The sequence below is a fragment of the Centroberyx affinis genome, unplaced genomic scaffold (genome assembly GCF_046629955.1).
Source record: "Centroberyx affinis isolate AG114_WGS23_722 - 3 ecotype Tasmania unplaced genomic scaffold, CSIRO-AGI_Caff_v1 ptg007894l_1, whole genome shotgun sequence".
Classification (NCBI taxonomy): domain Eukaryota; kingdom Metazoa; phylum Chordata; class Actinopteri; order Beryciformes; family Berycidae; genus Centroberyx; species Centroberyx affinis.
In genome coordinates, this window is record NW_027283962.1 from 82392 (window position 1) to 99950 (window position 17559).

Genomic DNA, 17559 nt, shown 5'->3' on the forward strand with positions numbered 1-17559 from the left:
GGTTAATACTTTAAATGGGTCATTCATGCTGACTTTTGTATTGTGCCGTCCAAATACTTTCTTAAATTGGCCTTAACCTGGAACGTAGGACATTAATCACACATACACCGTCACACTCTTTTTAAATCTTTAACTTACCTATGTACATTCGCTGAGTATGCATGTCCCTTTTTCAGCACCCTGATGCACACTATTATTTCTACCACATGCTATCTATGAATAGGTGTTATATCTAGGGCGCCACAGATGGTGGACTACTCAAAGGGGATTGAATTTAGGTCAATTGGTGATGCATTAAGCTATTGATGAGAGAAAAATGACTCAACAATTTGGATCTTGAAGGGTATTCATACTGTCATTGTGTCATTGTGTGGTTTTCATTATTCTTAGCTCAATTAAATTTGAATTGAACACAGTGGGAGAAATACAACTGTACAGAATAGAACAGACCTATTTTCTATATAGCAAAAAAAATAATTTTGTCAGACATAACAGATCATGACATGTCTTTTCTGACAGTGTCATTCCTGACAAATATACAATCAATACATTTGGTGCATTTGTTAGTTTGCACTGCTACAAGCCTTATGTTCCTGTTATTATCCAAAAATATCCCAAGCAGGTGACTGTGTAGCCCTAAGCAAAGGAATTGTGCATAGTCAGAACCAAACGACTTTAGATAAACTGAAGATAAGATTGCTTTACAGTAGATGCAGTCTGGGTGGGTCAGGTGAACGCTTACATAAGAGTCAACCTACAAATGCCCCCGCTGCCACCTGTCAACCATTGGAATAGAGAGTCCAATGCAGCGTGCACGCCACTCGAACTACTGCTGCACCTAGAGTTACAAGCGCTTACACATTACAGTGGGGTTGGGGATACTATGACATAATGGTGTGTGTGAAAGCCAGCGTGTGTGTGTGTGTGTGTGTGACCTCAGCTTCATAACCTCACGTTATTTTTTTACAAGATTCTTTCAAATTGGCGTTCCCCAGACATGACAGAGCAGACACTATGTTCTTTCTCATGTCTGTTTCAGCTCAGCATTCCTTACTCTTCCAACACATATTTAACTTTAAGATTGAACACTGTGTCTTCACAAGGGGACACAAGTTCATCAAATGACAGAACATTAAGAGCAAAGTATGCCGGCCTGGCAGGTTTTCCTTCATTCTAGCCTTGAACTAAAGAGTGTTGAAGGACAGTTGTACAACAGAGGGATACTAAAAAAGAACTGGTTGTAAGGCTGTTTATTGAACAGTATAAATATATATAACAAAACATAATAAAACTAAACTAATCACACAATACAGCAATACAGTAAAAATGAACTAAATGTAATTAGGACGATCTAAATTACTTAGTGGATACAGTACAGTAATAGTTTGCATATAAATACAAATTTAAACAAAGTGCTTCTTTCCTCAGTTATAAAAACAAGTATGCTACTATATACTTAATCATTAATTTGTGCACTGTGAAGACAAAATCAGCAGCCGCAATTAACAGCAGTGCATCAGTCATTGCTTCGGTGAACAGTCGATCCCTTTCTGTCTCATCCTCACTCCTCCAGCGAGAACATAACGTTCTTCCATGTTTAGATCGAATGTCAGCATTGTATTCCCAGAGTTAGAGTTAGAGGTGTGCTGGGGGAGTCGGTCTTCCTCGGGCCAGAGTCTTTGTCCCACAGCACAGTAATGTCTCTCGATGTGCTGAGGGGTCACAAGTCAAGAATCAAGACGTGCTCCTCAGTGATTCATCGAAGTAGGCTTGGTGGTTGTATGCCATCAGTGGCGTGTTTTCCCCCAGAACCGCCTCCGTGAAGTTGGGCCGACTCCAGGCGTAAACCATGCTGTTCAGGAAGCCTTGCAGAGACACAGTGGCCGCCTGAAACACACAAGAGTAATGCTATAGCTCGCAACTCAATCAAGTCAAAATTCGATTTTTTTATTATCATTTGAAATCAGGTCTTCTGAAGCATACCTGTAGGATATAAAGGCCAAACAGACTGTGCTGTTGAACTGTGGTCCATGCAGTGAGAGTAGCTAGGAAAACCAGGACAAGAGCTACAGGGAGGAAGGAATATAGGAGATCAATCTGATGTTGATGTAAAGTGGATGAAACTGAATTCCATAAGCAAGCACATAAGTGTGTCCGTGTGTGTGTGTGTGCTTGTTTGTACCTGGTGCCCAACAGAACAAGATGACCATCACCATATTACGTGCTGTGGATAACACTCTTTTCAGTCTCCTTCTTGAACGTGCGTCTCCCTCCACAGCAAACAGTCCCTCCTGCTCCTGCCTTTGATACCACCTGCCAACTTTAGAGTAAATGATCTGCAATGGGAACCACAGGAATAATTTCAGTCTGCTTCCAACACATGCAAATTACACAGCATGACCTTTATCTGAAATGGTAATACTTCAACTATTAATAGCTGTATTTATACAGATCTTTAAGCAAAGTTATAAGACAAAACAGTAAATCAAAAACAGGCAACTTACTGAACAAGACAACAGCACCGGTATCACAACGATGAAGAGAAAAACTCGGATGAAGGTGTCATGGACTATCTCCTGGGGAGGAAAAAATAGTCATGTTAACACTGATGCATTTACATCGTACGACTGTCCTGTTTCTTGCATTGCTCATGAGCTTAAGCTGCCTTGCATTTCTTATACTCACAGCATCCGAGCAGGGATCGCTCCAGATGTGCAGGAACAGAATACAGCTGGGAAAACACACAATTAAAAAGGTCAGGAGATAAGGGAACTTTTAACAATTTTGTTCAGAGTGACTGCTTATGAATACAAAAATTCCAAGACGTCGAGGGTTGCATGTTCACCTGGTGCAGTATTTGCTCTCGTCAACGACAATCCCCTTTACTGATCCGTCATTGGTTGGAAACAGCAAAGCTTCTTTCATGTAGGGAGTGAGCACATATGCTAAGTACACTGCAATGGGTATCAACCTGTGATAGAGATAGAAAGACAGACAGAAGATTCAAATTGTGCACCCAGGCATACACAAGACTGGAAACGTAGTTAAACGGATGAATTACAATGTTTAAGAGAGTTGGTTAACACACTTACCACATAATGGCGTATATAGGTACAGCTACTAATCTCCTTCTACACTGGCTCTGTAAAGCAAGACAGAGGGGGGAAAAGGGAGTGGAAAATAGTTACTGAATCAGGCATGGCAGTTTTTCCACACATGATAATGATGAACAAATGATGACAAGATGGGTGTGGGTCCTCACCTGTTCCAGCTCATCCTCTCCTGGTCTTGCTCTCCATCCTTGATTAGCATTCTTGGATTTCCATGCATAAACCGCCACCAGTAGAAATGAAATGAAATAAAATGTCTGGAATAGAAAAAGCGCATACACACGTGCATACACAAACACAAACACACACACAAACACACGCACAGAAACAGCAGTCAGCATACAGTAACTTTGCTTTAGAGTGCTCAAACTCACTGCTCTACAAAAAAGTTGCTTTATGACAAGATGTGCGAGGAGCAGTGAACCCACAGATTTTCTCATCCATATCACAAATATGAGGAACAACTTTTAGCTCAACTTTCAAGTGTACATTCTGAAATTAATGACTTTGTGGTATTGTAGCCCTTTAGCATGTCTATGGGCTAATATCACCATACATATCGTCCATATCTTGTTTGTGTGATTTTGTTATCCTGGGTTCCATAAACAGGTTCTCGGCACTAAATACTTAATTGAAGTGCATTGATTTTGTATTCAAACGAAACAATAAATGCACATTAAATATGAAGGAAATTCCTCTTTTAGAGATGGGGTCACCTCACTTTCAGTTCTGTCATTTAAATTGAAATAGCATATAATCTACAAATGACAGAATGTTCACCTACAGTTATTTCTGCTTAGATTAAATATTAAAATGGAAAGTTTTTTCATATCTGTATGTTGAACGATATCCACTACCTGAACTGACTGAAATTGAGTAACTCCAATTTTTTTTTCCTACATCACATTCTTTTCTCTGTTTGCTTTATTTGTACTGTTGTATTGTACACTGATAAGAATCTGCACTCCCCTGAACTCCTGCAAAATATAACAAAAATCTAGAAGATTGAAGATTTAAATCATACTAGACTTACAGGAATATTTTAATACTTTTATTGCCTAATATTTGAAAAATTTATATTTTAATGAAATATGCAGCTTCACCTCTGAATGAACAACACAGTGGCCTTTGCATGACTGGAGCCGTGACGCAGCAAAACTGCCCCCAGCTTTGTTTTATAGATGCAACATAAAGCAATACAAGGTTCTGCCTTATTTTATTGTTAGAGTGACATGGCACAGTGACTTAGGGAAAATCCTGCAATGAGCATCTGTGATCTAATGAGGTACTGACACAATAATATGACCGCCACCCCCGGGAACTACAGATACTTCAGCTGGCAAGTACCAAAAACTGCCAGGACCATAATAATAATTTCTTCTTTTCTTAAACAGGGTTTACAAAGCGCTTTAGAGAGGAAGGAAGACCGGATAAACTAATAAAACAAGCCAGACAGTGGCCTTTCCCACCATGTCACCCGTATCTCTCCCCTGCTCTGCATCCCCCTCATTTTTTAGTCTCAATAAAGAAAATAAAACTTGAGAGTTGACTGCCTCCTCCGCTTGAAAAGATCTTGAGAAATGATCCCACTCTTGGCGTCAGAGCTTTATCATATGGTCTGTGAGACTGACTGTCTGTGCCTCACCAGTGACAGGGGCAGGGCCTGCTGGCAGATGGCCACACTGCTGCTGAAGTTGCCGACTTTGTTCATAGCGCTGGTGAACATCAGGATCAGAGCGGCCAGGAGGTCTGCAAGGGCAAGCTGCATCAGGGGCTGCACCTGCACACACACACACACACACACACACACACACACACACACACACACACACAAAGGCATCCCAGTTTACATGCATGTGTGTGCTGAGGAGTATGTGGACATGTATGTGTGGATGGGCAAGGTTGGAGAAAATGAACATAATTATTTGTCTGTTTCAAAACCCCAGACTCAGAGGGGAAAGGACGTTCCTTGTCTTACCAGTCTGTGAAAGTCTGATATGCCTATGGGAGTATTTTATTTATTTTATTTTATTTATCCTTAATTAGGGTTAAGTCATGTTGAGATTTGCATCACTTTTCCGGTTGGCCTTGGCCAAGAAAGGTGTATAAAAGAAAGGTAAAGATAATCAAGGAGAAAAGCACGATAGTAAAAACACACGAGAAGATAAAGACACAGTAACAAGCTTCATCACATCAGTTAAAATCATGAGCACTCCATGGTAAGCAGGTCTAATGTGTTCTTTAAACTGATCAATTCTGATAAGAGAGTTTAGCTTCACATTTTTGGTAATAGATTCTAAGAAAATGGAGCAGCATGGCTGAAGGCATGTTTTCCAAATTCAGCTCTTTTATTGGGAACATGATATGAAATATTCCCAATATAAGAACTGAATTTTGAAAACATGCCTTCAGCTATGCTGCTCCATTTACTTGAAGTGGCACACAAATCAACAAAAGGAAATTTCTTCTGTATCATTTTCATTTGTTTGTGTAAATGCTGTGTTTATTTCTGCTGTGGGTTACTGGGTTCTGGTTTTGTTTGTGTGTTTCTTGTATAGTGTGATGTATTTTAATTTGTTCCAGCAGATTAAAGCAAAGAGAAGTACAAATTATCAAATATATACAGTAATATCAAATATACTATATATTATCCATTGTTATCCATGCAAACACAAGCCCACACACAAACAAACACACGCACACACGCACACACACACACACACACACACACACACACACACACACACACACACACACACACACACACACACACACACACACACACACATATACGCACAACTTGACTCACCTGTTCTTTCAGATGCCTCCATCTGACTATGGAAACCACCAGGACAGAGAAACTCCCAACCAAACTGCGGTTTACCAGAAATACCACAATTACCAGACAATATTAGAAGAGCTGGTGCAAAATAATATCAGCATTGCATTGTTTTCAGTCCTAGTCTTGAGCATGTGGATAAAACTTAATGTGAAGGAATGCCATAGATTGCAATGTAAAGGTAATTTGGCACCAAATCAAAAACACATCCAAGCCAAGTAGGATTTATTGCACAGCTCAGATTGTCTCAAGATAAGATAAGATAAGACTTTTCTGTCTGAAAGAAAATGTATTTCAGGCACATGTGACACCGGTTGTATAAAAATCTGTTATAAAATAAGATTTTATCATTAGGCTACATGATGTCACATCTCTCCCCTTGGACAGCAATGTGTTTCTAAAGAAACTGACTAGAGGCAGGTATCTTGTCCAACTGCTGTACCTGTACATCAAAGCTGCTTTACACTGCAGAAAAAGAATATAGCCTTCTTCCCTATGAGCTGTTCTGACTCAAATAAGGCTTCCGTTCCTCCTCATTACATCTTACCCCACACTTACACCTTACTTTCCCCCCATTCTCTCCTTCACTTTCTCTTATCTTTTTACTTTCTTTATCACAGATGGGAAGATAGATAGCGAGAGAGAGAGAGAGAGAGACAGACAGACAGACAGACAGACAGACAGACAGAGAGAGAGAGAGAGAGAGAGAGAGAGAGAGAGAGAGAGAGACAAAGTTCATTGGAGGGAGTTTTGAACTGAAGTTATTAGCTACAACTATCCAGTGAGCAACAGGTCGGTGCTGAAAACTACATTCTGAGTAAGGGACATTGGTAGAAATATCCTGATGCAGGAGCTCTGCATGAACACTATGAGGATCACAGACAGAAAACCTAAGCCTACAATATGTTAACACTGCTGCTGTGATTGTATACAGAACTTCTTGTGACATGTTGCCCTACTGGTTTGACACACTTTTCAGCAATAAGAAAACTGTTGTTATATTATTAGCCCTATGACTACATTTTTATACCTGTTTATATAACCATAAACATATTTAGAAAAGAGATTTTATAGATTTTATAACCAATGCTGTGAGATTTTATAACCAACAGCGTGGCGTGAACAGATAACCTGAATAATGGAGCATGTAAAATAAGACGGAAAGTATGAGGAAGCATATTACCTGGGAGTGAGAAACACTAAGTACACAGTAGAGAGAATGTCGATCTGAAAAACAGAATTCAAAAATGATTTAGATGTATTATTACACTCTTAATACTGTTATGGGTCAGCTGATGCATGAAAGTAAACCTCTAGTCATTTAAAATAAACATAAAACAAAGTCTAGTGCCTACCTCATCCCTACTCAGTGTGCCATTGAACTCCATGGTAAATATCCAGTAATCCTTGGCAGCCTACTCTAAACTCTCTCTCTATTTCTGCGCGGCCCAACAAACTGTATCCATGATAGGCTTTTGTGAAAATGCGTCCTCTTAACAAAGCACACCCTCTTCAAAAGTCTGCACCTTGGACTTGAGACGTCACGTGCCGTCTTCTAGTCTAGGTAAACTCTTTTCACTCCACCTGCTGCGTGTGTGTGTGTGTGTGTGTGTGCGTGTGTGTGTGTTGGGTGACACGTGAGCATTTATGGATGGACAAGTTTGGAGAGTATCACTGCAATAATTTGAAGTGGTAATCCCCAGGGGCAACAAGGATATTCCTTGTTTTACCAGTCTGTAAAAACCTTGGGAGTAAATGGGAATTTCTTATGTACCATTTGCATTCTCTTGGTTATTCCAGCCTGGATTCCTACCAAAAGAACAAAAGAACACACCCATACAGTATTATGTTTGCCCTGCTGCAATACTGAGTTTTTCCATTCAGTAGCCTACAGCATTGTTTTTGTCTAGTTCACAGGCCAAGTTGTCAAATTTCTTAGATAATGTACAGCTAATTTGACAATATATGCTTGGTTATTACTGAGGCTACTTGTTAACCTCATTCAATTTAGCAACTCAATCCACTGCACAGTATCTCACCCCATCTCACCTCGCTAAACCTCTGTGTTACAGTGTCTCCTAGTGGCAGGAATTGGAACCGCATACTTGTTACATGTAGTGAAAAGTCTGTTGCAAAGAATAAATTATGTCTGCTCCATGGAGTTGAAAGATCTTCTCCTTATTGCCCTGTATTCAATTACTTCTCTCAATATGACTGTAGTCGCACGGCACAGTAAATAAATTCACTTATTCTCTCCATTTGTCTAGGGCAAGTAACCCCTTTTTTAAATTGAGGAAAACTCAAAGTACACAATATTAAATATAAATATTGTCGGCCTAATTATAAGATATACAGTCAGTGGCATGGAAATACTATTTAACATAAAACAATTATAAATAAGCAAGAGCAGGAAATAATCCCCAAATTCACGTTTTAAGGCTTCAAGTCACTGTTGTTGATAAAGTTGATTCAAACTGATGACGTTGTGGGTTCCACGTTGGCCCGGACGTGGCAGTCGACTGTCCTGAAGTCAAAATAACCGCATCAGTGTAAAATTCACACTCTCTGCTTTGGCTAATACCAGTACCGTTTACATTGATTCAGAAGTCCACCGCCAGTTATGGGGCTTACTATCTCGTCACTCTTCGGCCGGCTTTTTGGCAAGAAACAAATGAGGATCTTAATGGGTGAGTTAAGGCTAGAATTGGCTAGTTAGCAGGCTAGGTATGTAGCTTTAGCTTTGGCTAAGTTTAGCTTGCTGTCTAATACCAGCGTACTTCGCAAACTTTGACTCAAACTATAAAATCTGGACAATAGCGGTACGAAAACACAATCCGAAGCAATTTACTTCTCGTCTGAGAAAACAGGTGTTGCTTGAAATTGTTCAAGCTAGCATTAGCTAGCAGGCAAGAATTGGGTTTGCTATTCAAGGAAGTTTGTAAACCAAGTTGCCTAACGGCAACGTTAACGTGAAAACGGCACTTGGTAACTTGTTACAATATAGTTTACAGACAAAGTTAGGCTATGTCATTTATTTAGATTGTCCTTTATCGAATAAATAATTACCCAGGTAACCAGTTGACAAAATAGCATTTTATTGCTAATTCGATTAAACTGTAACGCTAGCTGGGATAGCGTTACTGTAAGTATAGCCATGATGGTAATGTTAGTTGAATTTCACTCCGGTGTCCGGTACACGTTTCCGGACTTTGTGTTCTCGATAAAGTGCATACAGGCATGGCCACATCATAAAATGTAACTTGGACTGCTTTCTTATTTTTCCTGACGAATTTGAAAATGTGGCATGAGTGATGCTTCGTCTTCTGCTGACACACCTGTTTTTATTAAGAGAACTTGTAGTTAAGCCCTCATTAAAGCCAAGACGGCGTTACTCCTCTTGACCAAATAGTAACGAAGTGATTGTTGACTTAAGTTATTGTGTGACGTTGGCAGGCAGCTCAGTAGTTTCCTGCCACCTGTCCGTTGTTGCATGTCCTCTCTGCTATCTTGGATTGATGATTAGACATAGGCGTATCTGAGATAACTAATGTGGCTAAATGCCTGTTTTGCACTTTAAAGCATGTCGTATCTATAGCACTAACTGTTTTCTCCTCCCTCAAGTAAATGTAAATATTGATTTTGATCACACCTCTATTCCATATAGTTGGGCTGGATGCTGCAGGAAAAACTACTATCTTGTACAAACTGAAGCTTGGAGAAATTGTAACCACCATCCCAACCATTGGTAAGAGATTCACATGTTACTTATGTAGTTATGTTCCTATTCATTCTTTCATCTGTGCCTTACAGGCTTGACCCATGGGATGTAGTGCAATGCTAAGATCTCTCCCTCTCTTTCCCCTGTTAAGGTTTCAATGTGGAGACAGTAGAGTATAAGAACATCTGTTTCACTGTATGGGACGTGGGTGGCCAGGACAAGATCAGACCCCTCTGGAGACATTACTTCCAGAACACACAGGTATGATGAGATAACCCCAATGAGGGGTAGGGCTTTGGTTTGAGAAGTTACAGCCTAATTTTCATTTGCCCCCTCAGTATAATAGTTGCAGTTTCAGTAGAGATGCACCAACAGTATCTGCAGTATTTGGATCGGTGCAGGTGCATCTCCCAAATACTCCTATTCAGATTGTCAAGTGAAGCTGTCCTAATACTGATACTTGGATGACATAAGCCTTGGTACATTACAATACTGATTTGAGGCTGGTGAAGCAGACTACCAGTTGCATCAAGTTAAGGATTCTTTGACAGTGTGCAGAGTGGATTGGAGGCAAAGCAGCCAGAATAATATAAGAGACATAATTCTGCTGTCAGAATTCAATTTTTTCACTGTCACTTGTAAGGAAAAGAAAATCAGTAAGTAATGAAGTTAAATATGGGCTGTTAACAGGACTTGTATTTGCAATTGTATTTTCATTCACAGCAGATTCCCCCTTAAATATATTTTCATATCTTTATTTTCACTTTAGTACTTTGTGTCATTCAAAATCTTTGCACTACGTTTTTCAAGGGTTTTCTTTTGAAAGTTTTGACTGGAAGCCCTATTTCACTTTACACTGGTAGGTGAAAGTGAATGATGTGAAAATGCTGAACTGCTGTTTGTGAAAAATAACTTTATACTCGCATTCAAGAAGCTTTATCCTCTAGCCTATTTTATATAGCCTATTTATATGATATACACTGGTCAATGTATAATTTGATCAAATTAATAAATGAGTGCAGTTGTTCCTGTACTTGTTTTTTATGGCATTAATGACTGTAAATTAAGTAGTGCTTGGATCGGTACTCAGATCGGCCAAACTACTTAAGTACAAGGTACTCGTGTTGGTTCTGAAAATATGGGCAGAAAAAAGAACAGTCCACCTGTAAATTTCAGAATTTATATTTCTCGTCTCATTTTTCAAGTTGTTGGATCGAGTCCAAAAATGTGTCAATTTCTCAACATCAGTCTATATAATCTTTATATTGACAAAAAATATTTGTCCCTGAACTTAATTGCCTTTATCCATTTGCTTATTAAAGTGAAGGCTAATGGTTTTCATCTAACTACTTTGACTCTGCTCTTTCCATCCAGGGCCTCATCTTTGTAGTAGACAGCAATGATAGAGAAAGAGTGGCTGAGTCTGCAGAAGAGCTCTCTAAGATGGTAGGTATTTACCCTATTCTGTTCAAAAGGGACATTTGTTCAATGATGGTGTGCAGTGATCAAGTGCAGAGTCATAATTTGACATTGTTGAGATCTGCATAATAGCTATTTTGGGGGGTGGATTGTGTGACACTGCTGTGGGTGGGAGCAAGTAGGCAGATGACTGCGTTTTACAGATGGAACATAAATTAAACATGAACACGGCATGAATTTCAATATTCTCTCAAGTTATATACAAAAAACTTCTCTTAATAAGCTACAGTGAACATGTAGACTGTAAAAATGTTTTATATTGGTAATAACATCAATGTGAATAACAGACACTGCAGATGCAAACCTCCAACCTGCAGTTTCTGTTCAAGTAAAAATATCTCCTAAATAATTTCTCCCCTCTGGTTCCCCAATGGTAGAATGACCTCCCTGTGTCAGTCAGAACAGCGGTCACTCCCCATCTTCAGTCGTAGGCTTAAAACGCATCTTTGTAAGAAGTACGTGTCATAGAACACGTTGTCGGAGCAGGCGGGAAAAGCAAGCACAAATAATCCTTCACACCAAAATTTCACTCTGCTGCTTTATTATTACTGACACACCCCCTACTGTGCCCCTCCTCACACTTAGGTGTAGTCATCTTCACGGTGAGTCACCAAAATACCAAACGGGTGCGGGTGCCAGACAAAAATGCTGCTTTACTGGCGCAGATTACCAGTCAGCACTGCCAGACGTCGTTATTTTGGCTTTCCGTTATGTTAAATAGTTTGGTTATTGTGGGACTGCAGGTCAGTGTGGGAATGAACACATTATCAGTGCAGAGTTAAAGACAGAGAAAATACCAGACACACTTTTCAAAGAAATTGGTCCCACATAGACCTACCCATTAGTGTATTTTTTGCCAGTATTTTGTAGTAAAATATGAGTCGACTTCTTGACTTAATCATGCCTGTTTTCAGACTGTCTCTTAAGCCATCATGTGTCAAAAATGCAGAGCTGACTTAATGTTTTTTGCAGAATTTCATAGGAATATGAACTGCAGGCTATGGGACATCTGGTTATTTTTGTATTTGACCAGTCACGTTTTCGCACTACAGTCTCATTGCAATCATGTACAATGGGTGTTCACTGAAAGTCTTTGTTAAATGCCATTAATCATAAAATTTTCTAGATTTAGAGACTCCAGACTCGTGAGGAACAACTGTAATGTAGTATTGTCACCCCAATCTAAGTGTATGTAGTGAAAAATCAGGGCTTAATTTGGCTGCTTTCCAGTGTCTGTTAGCCCTTTGTTGATGTTTTAATCTTTGTTTTCTGTGCCTCCAGCTGCAGGAGGATGAGTTGAGAGAAGCCATTTTGCTGGTGTTTGCTAACAAACAGGACCTTCCCAATGCCTTATCAGTCAGCGAACTGACAGACAAACTTGGCCTACAGAGCCTCCGCAGCAGAACTGTAAGTCGCATAAATGAAGGCATGCTCTCTACATCTGAAGGGAGATTCAAAGACATGCATAGAGCTGCATGTATACTTATATTTGTTTGTTAACCCCATATGATCTCTGACTCCACAGTGGCACGTTCAGTCAACCTGCGCCACCCAGGGCACAGGGCTGTATGAAGGACTTGACTGGCTATCCACTGAGCTGTCCAAGCACTAGTGATGGACTGGCTGGACAGATGAGAATAAGAGAGAGACAGAAGTTGAACACCACAGAACAGGAGAGAAGACAAGACATTCAATCAAGAAACTGTTGGTCTTCAAGCTCCTGTACTCACAAAAAGGACAAGGCTGGTGGACAATGCAATCATCATCGGAACATCTTAATATCCTTCTCTTATATTTTTCTTTTACTTTTATTATTGTTGTTATTATTATCCCTTCACATTAGTCTCTATTTTTCTCCTTTTGTTCCCAACCTCTTACATGGCAACAAGCTGTAATTACGCTTTCAGTTGCATGACGAGCAAACGGGCTGAAATGTCACGGAAACAGTGAAGAGAATCATGGGAGTTGTATTTCTCTTGACACCTCGGCTCCTGTCTTGGCAGGGATAGCAGAAATTTCCCATAACCACTTCTATAATGTTGGACTTATTGATATTCATGGCCACGGTTAGGGTGGGGGACATGATGATCGAACCCCAGAGCTTTGGTTAAGGACAACTTGTAGGCTACCTCAAGCTGTTCAGCTCCTTTACCCCTCATGGATATTGGACTCCCTCGCAGACCTCACCCTTTGCTCTTTAGCCTGGAGAATGAGATGGAGAAGGATTGCAGTGATTTCACAAATAGGTTGTTTTGGTAGTGTGGAACCATGTGGACCTCTCAGTAAATGGAACCAAAAAGGAATTGTGCCTTCTGGTCCCTCTTTACACAAATCCGTGTAATCCTTTCTTATCTCGTTCTTAGGTCATGCTCCCTCCTAAGATGCTTTAGTAATACTGTTTGGGGTTTTTTTTTCTTTTGAAAGACAAAATTATGCAATATGAAGACATTTCCTTCTGTGCTGCGATGTGTGCTGTGGTGTAGTGAAACCACAGCGGAGTGTGGGTGTAGATTGCTTCATTGTAACTGACTACACCCTCAACCAGGAAGTTATCCTGTTTGAATACTTGTAAATTGCTCCTCACCCTTCTTACTTCATTTTTTAATAACCACCATGATTTAAAGGATCGGATCGAAAACTCGCTTCTCCTCAAGAAAGGAGGGAAGCGCCTTTTCAGTATTGGCACAGGGCCAATGTCAGTGGAATATTAAGATTAAATGGCATGGGTTTTTTTTGTTTTTTTGTGTCTTGGCAGCGCTTATTGCTGAGTTTGTTCTCTGATGGCTGATGTTATATGCTTAATTAATCTAGCCCTCCCTCTGCCCCACCCTGCCCCACAACACAAACACACCTGCCCGCTAACTTAGCTGGGCATACATTCCAACCTTTGCTTTCAGATGCTGCATGCAGCTGCCACTCTTAAAAATGATGCGCTAACAATGTTTTACAAAAAATGTCTAAATAAAGTCACTGTTCAAAAAACAACAGACTCTTGACTCCACCTTTTGTTGAAGACAGGCAAATGTTGTATTAGCTCGACTATCAATTCAATATCAATTCAATTTCAAATCCTCCATATTTATATACTGTATGTTCAAAGATGTTTAATGAAGACATGTAATGTGTTTTTATTTGAATTGTTAAATTTAAACAATTATTAAAATCCTTCCAGTCAGGCCAGTTTGCAGCATTTGAAATGGAAATCCTCCTCAGCAGATTTATCTTATTTGAATTAGAGGAGCTGGTGGTGTCGGCCAATCAGGCTCCAGTATTGTGACTGTTCTGCCTGTGAAGCCTTCAAATTAAATTTAAATAATTGAAATTCAACTTCTAACTAAACTATGTTTTTTTGCATCATGAAGAACATTATACTTAACCTGAGCCATTTTATATTTGAAAACTGTAGTGAAAAATAAATATGGGACCTTAATACTTTCTCATTCAGCAGTTTTCAATATATTGCATGTCTGTATACTAGATTCACAGAAGGTCAAACCAGGCTATTGTCATTGCAGGTTTTCTTTCATTTTCAGATTGACCAATAATCCTCTGAATACCACAACTGGCATCTTCCTATCAGGACTTGTCCCTGATCAGGAAGAGGTGTGAACTAAGCTACAGACTTTGTTTAGGCCTGTGACTATGACACAGTTGCCAAAATGGTCTTCACATACGCAGCTTTACTCCGGCCTGTCTTTGGCTAACTATTGTTCAGTTTTAAACCGCAACACATCCTGTCACATCTTACATCCTGTTAATATACCCTGGTCTATGCTCGGGGATGGCCTCAGGTTGTGTACATAGTGAAATGTACTTCTTCAGTGTTGGAAATCAAGGTAGGGAGGCTTTGTGAGGACCTGCCTGCAGTTGACCTCTGAAGAAATGCTTGTGGGGATACCCAGGCGGGAGATGCATAAAGGTGAGATTTTAAATTTGGCAACAGGTAACATGCCAACAGGTATATCTATTTTATTTTGCTCTTGTTTGGCCACTGATTGGTTGTTTACAGATTAATCAACAGTATCAGTCTAACAGCCCGCTTTGTAATAGTTCACATGGAAATTAAAGGTGAAAGGAAGGAGAGAATGAGACTAACATGCGAGAATAGCATGAGCTGTTTTGTGCTTGTGAATTAAACATGCAGACTTGTTTTGGCTGTTGTCATGAGGAAGAATATTTCTAATGTTTTGGTTAGATTTGGTTTCTAAGTGCCTTACACCGATCAAAGGAAGTGGTGAGGCAAGGAAGAAATGACACTTTCAGTTTGGTGAAAAGCAAAACACAGAAAAGCTTGGACCACAGTCAAGAGCCAAACATACACTCTGAAGACACATGCTGGCAGTTAAGTCTGGTTCTTTCCTGTGTGGACGGCACTCGGGCTCAAAGGCAGTCGGCACTGTTTGCAGGGTCATAAAATGAGATCACAGGATTTGATTGGTCCTTTCTGCCCTTGGGTTACAGTTGTGAATTATTTTACAAGGCTTAGAGTGATTTCATACATTGCACGGTTTGCTGTAATTTTCTGTTGCAAAGCCCATGCACCTGTGTTCATTATGTGGTACACAGTCATAAACATGTTCAATTTGGCTGTGTAGGAAATTATCATTTTAAAGCAATCCTGTCAGTGTAACGAAACATAAGTAAAGTCTTTTTTCCTCCTTTTACAGGTTTTAATTGGAGATGCTCATCATGGAACCACACTCTGCTTTCCCTAAACGTGTCAATGTCTTTTTTTCTTGTCCAGCTGGTGAGAAACAAGCTTGTTACTTGTATTTATAAATGATATCATAATTTCTCATAGGGACATCAAATGCTGCCTCTGTTTTCACTGAATTTTAATTACGTAGCAAAGCAGTCTTTACTTTTGTACATTACTGTGAGAATCCTGGAGAGTAAAGCCTGCAATTGGTGAATTCCATCCTTTATAATAATTTATTTTCTTTAAGGAGGAGCAGAGATGAGAGGAGGAACAGAAGCAGACAGCTGAAATCTCGCTCTTCAAGGATTTGGTCGCTTCTCCCCCAGTCAGTAGCTCTCTGCATGCAGTTTCCATGGCTGTACTGCAGGGGGTGATGTGTGCAGAGCCAGGGAGGCAGAAATGAAGTCGCCTCAACAACTACAGAAGAAACCAAGACCAAAAAGCCAAGTTCCTCATCTGCTTTTCCCTGGTTAGCTTCTGGTTGTCTGTGTTGCTTGGTTAGGAGGCTTGAGGGAAGCCCCATTGATTATGAATGCATTGCATCAATATGTAAGGCTCTGATTTCCCTGTGCAAACAACAACCAGGAAATAATAAAAATGCAAAACGCATGTAGCCTAAAATGATGTATAATGTATATTGCTTCGTCATCTTATTGTGGGCTAGTTCTGGATTAATTTGTTGAGGTTGCAGTATTGACACACACACACACACACATACACACACACACTTTCACATTATTCAAGCCCAATTCTGACCAAACTGCAAATACTTTGCAAATAATATTCTCTTAAAATTCCTTGTTTTGTTGCATTTACTTTTTCACTTCGCAAAATCAAGGAAAATGTAATCACACACACACACACACACACACACACACACACACACACACACACTAAGTGATAGTAAAGGAGGTACAGCATGCCAATTTAAAATATGAATATAACTGATGCCAAACTAATGGTAGAAATTAAACTTCATCTATCAGTCTATCTTTGGGTGATGATTGGCACAAATCAAACTTTTGTTTTGCTAAAATTTTCTCTCTCATTTACACAGACACACACACACACACACACACACACACACACACGTATACTGTTGTGAAGGTTAAAAAAACAATGGCTAAGATGCTCATGCATGAATTTACCATTCTCTGTTCAGGTGACAAGTATTGACGAAGAGGAGCAAAATAATGATGAATATGATAGAATATGACAATAAAAATGCTTTAAAAAAAAACCCACAACATTTTCATATTGTATTATGGAGCTACCGCCAACAGCAGCACACAGGTTCCTCTATGGTGCTTGCGTTGTAAAATGTGAGAGATCTGTGGGCAGAAGTCCATCAGAAATACTTAAAATATGAGACAATGGTGTTAGAATTGATGTGGTCATGACAAAATGATAAAAGCCTGTCATCTTATCTTTTGCTCTTCAGCTCTTAACATATGTGTGTGTATTAATAATGAAATTCTACTTCAGATTTAAAGGTGACAAGCTGAGCAGTCTCTCACTATCCCTCAACCCCCCCATCACACAGTCCCAGCCTCCCACTTACTCCCATAGCACCCCTACTCTTCTCCCTATACACCAACACCTGCACCTCCAGTCATCAATCTGTCAAGCTCCTGAAGCTTGCTGACGACACAACTCTCATTGGACTAATCTCTGATGAGTATGAATCATCTTACCGATGGGAGGTTGACCACCT

At 39.8% G+C, this 17559-nt stretch overlaps 2 protein-coding genes and 1 long non-coding RNA gene across 4 annotated transcripts; 2 read left to right on the plus strand and 1 right to left on the minus strand.

Annotated features, from left to right (window-relative positions):
* Nucleotides 1-1307: 1307 nt before the first annotated feature.
* LOC139639879 (transmembrane protein 116) lies at nt 1308-7489 on the minus strand. Its single transcript, XM_071514027.1, has 12 exons — nt 7305-7489; nt 7133-7176; nt 5920-5983; nt 4756-4890; nt 3263-3367; nt 3093-3142; nt 2846-2971; nt 2686-2731; nt 2505-2576; nt 2183-2336; nt 1984-2066; nt 1308-1887 (listed from the first exon to the last, which is right to left on the minus strand). The coding sequence occupies exons 1-12, from the start codon at nt 7335-7337 to the stop codon at nt 1735-1737; spliced, it is 1065 nt and encodes a 354-aa protein (XP_071370128.1). The 5' UTR covers nt 7338-7489; the 3' UTR covers nt 1308-1734.
* A 960-nt stretch (nt 7490-8449) lies between these two features.
* Nucleotides 8450-14141, plus strand: arf5 (ADP-ribosylation factor 5). 2 transcript variants are annotated; one of them, XM_071514028.1, is made up of 6 exons: nt 8450-8636; nt 9614-9694; nt 9819-9928; nt 11042-11113; nt 12428-12553; nt 12672-14141. In XM_071514028.1, exons 1-6 carry the CDS (start codon nt 8570-8572, stop codon nt 12756-12758), a joined length of 543 nt encoding a protein of 180 aa, XP_071370129.1. In that variant the 5' UTR covers nt 8450-8569; the 3' UTR covers nt 12759-14141. The 2 variants fall into 2 exon arrangements, with proteins under 2 accessions (XP_071370129.1, XP_071370131.1); XM_071514030.1 differs by lacking the exon at nt 9819-9928 and having other exon boundaries at nt 9614-9693.
* A 726-nt stretch (nt 14142-14867) lies between these two features.
* On the plus strand, nt 14868-16649 carry LOC139639893 (uncharacterized). The gene is made up of 3 exons (XR_011694886.1): nt 14868-15065; nt 15814-15893; nt 16093-16649. It is a non-coding gene; the product is annotated as an uncharacterized lncRNA (long non-coding RNA).
* Nucleotides 16650-17559: the final 910 nt, after the last annotated feature.

Bases quoted from the DNA above. Each gene is read 5' to 3' on its own strand.
- LOC139639879 (XM_071514027.1), bottom strand. From the start codon at position 7,337: ATGGAGTTCAATGGCACACTGAGTAGGGATGAG. The intron at 5,984-7,132 runs GTAATATGCTTC...GGTAAACCGCAG, and splicing joins TTAGTGTTTCTCACTCCCAG to TTTGGTTGGGAGTTTCTCTG. The intron at 2,337-2,504 runs GTAAGTTGCCTG...TTCCCATTGCAG, and splicing joins CGGTGCTGTTGTCTTGTTCA to ATCATTTACTCTAAAGTTGG.
- arf5 (XM_071514028.1), top strand. From the start codon at position 8,570: ATGGGGCTTACTATCTCGTCACTCTTCGGCCGGCTTTTTGGCAAGAAA. The intron at 9,695-9,818 runs GTAAGAGATTCA...TCCCCTGTTAAG, and splicing joins AACCACCATCCCAACCATTG to GTTTCAATGTGGAGACAGTA. The intron at 9,929-11,041 runs GTATGATGAGAT...CTTTCCATCCAG, and splicing joins ATTACTTCCAGAACACACAG to GGCCTCATCTTTGTAGTAGA.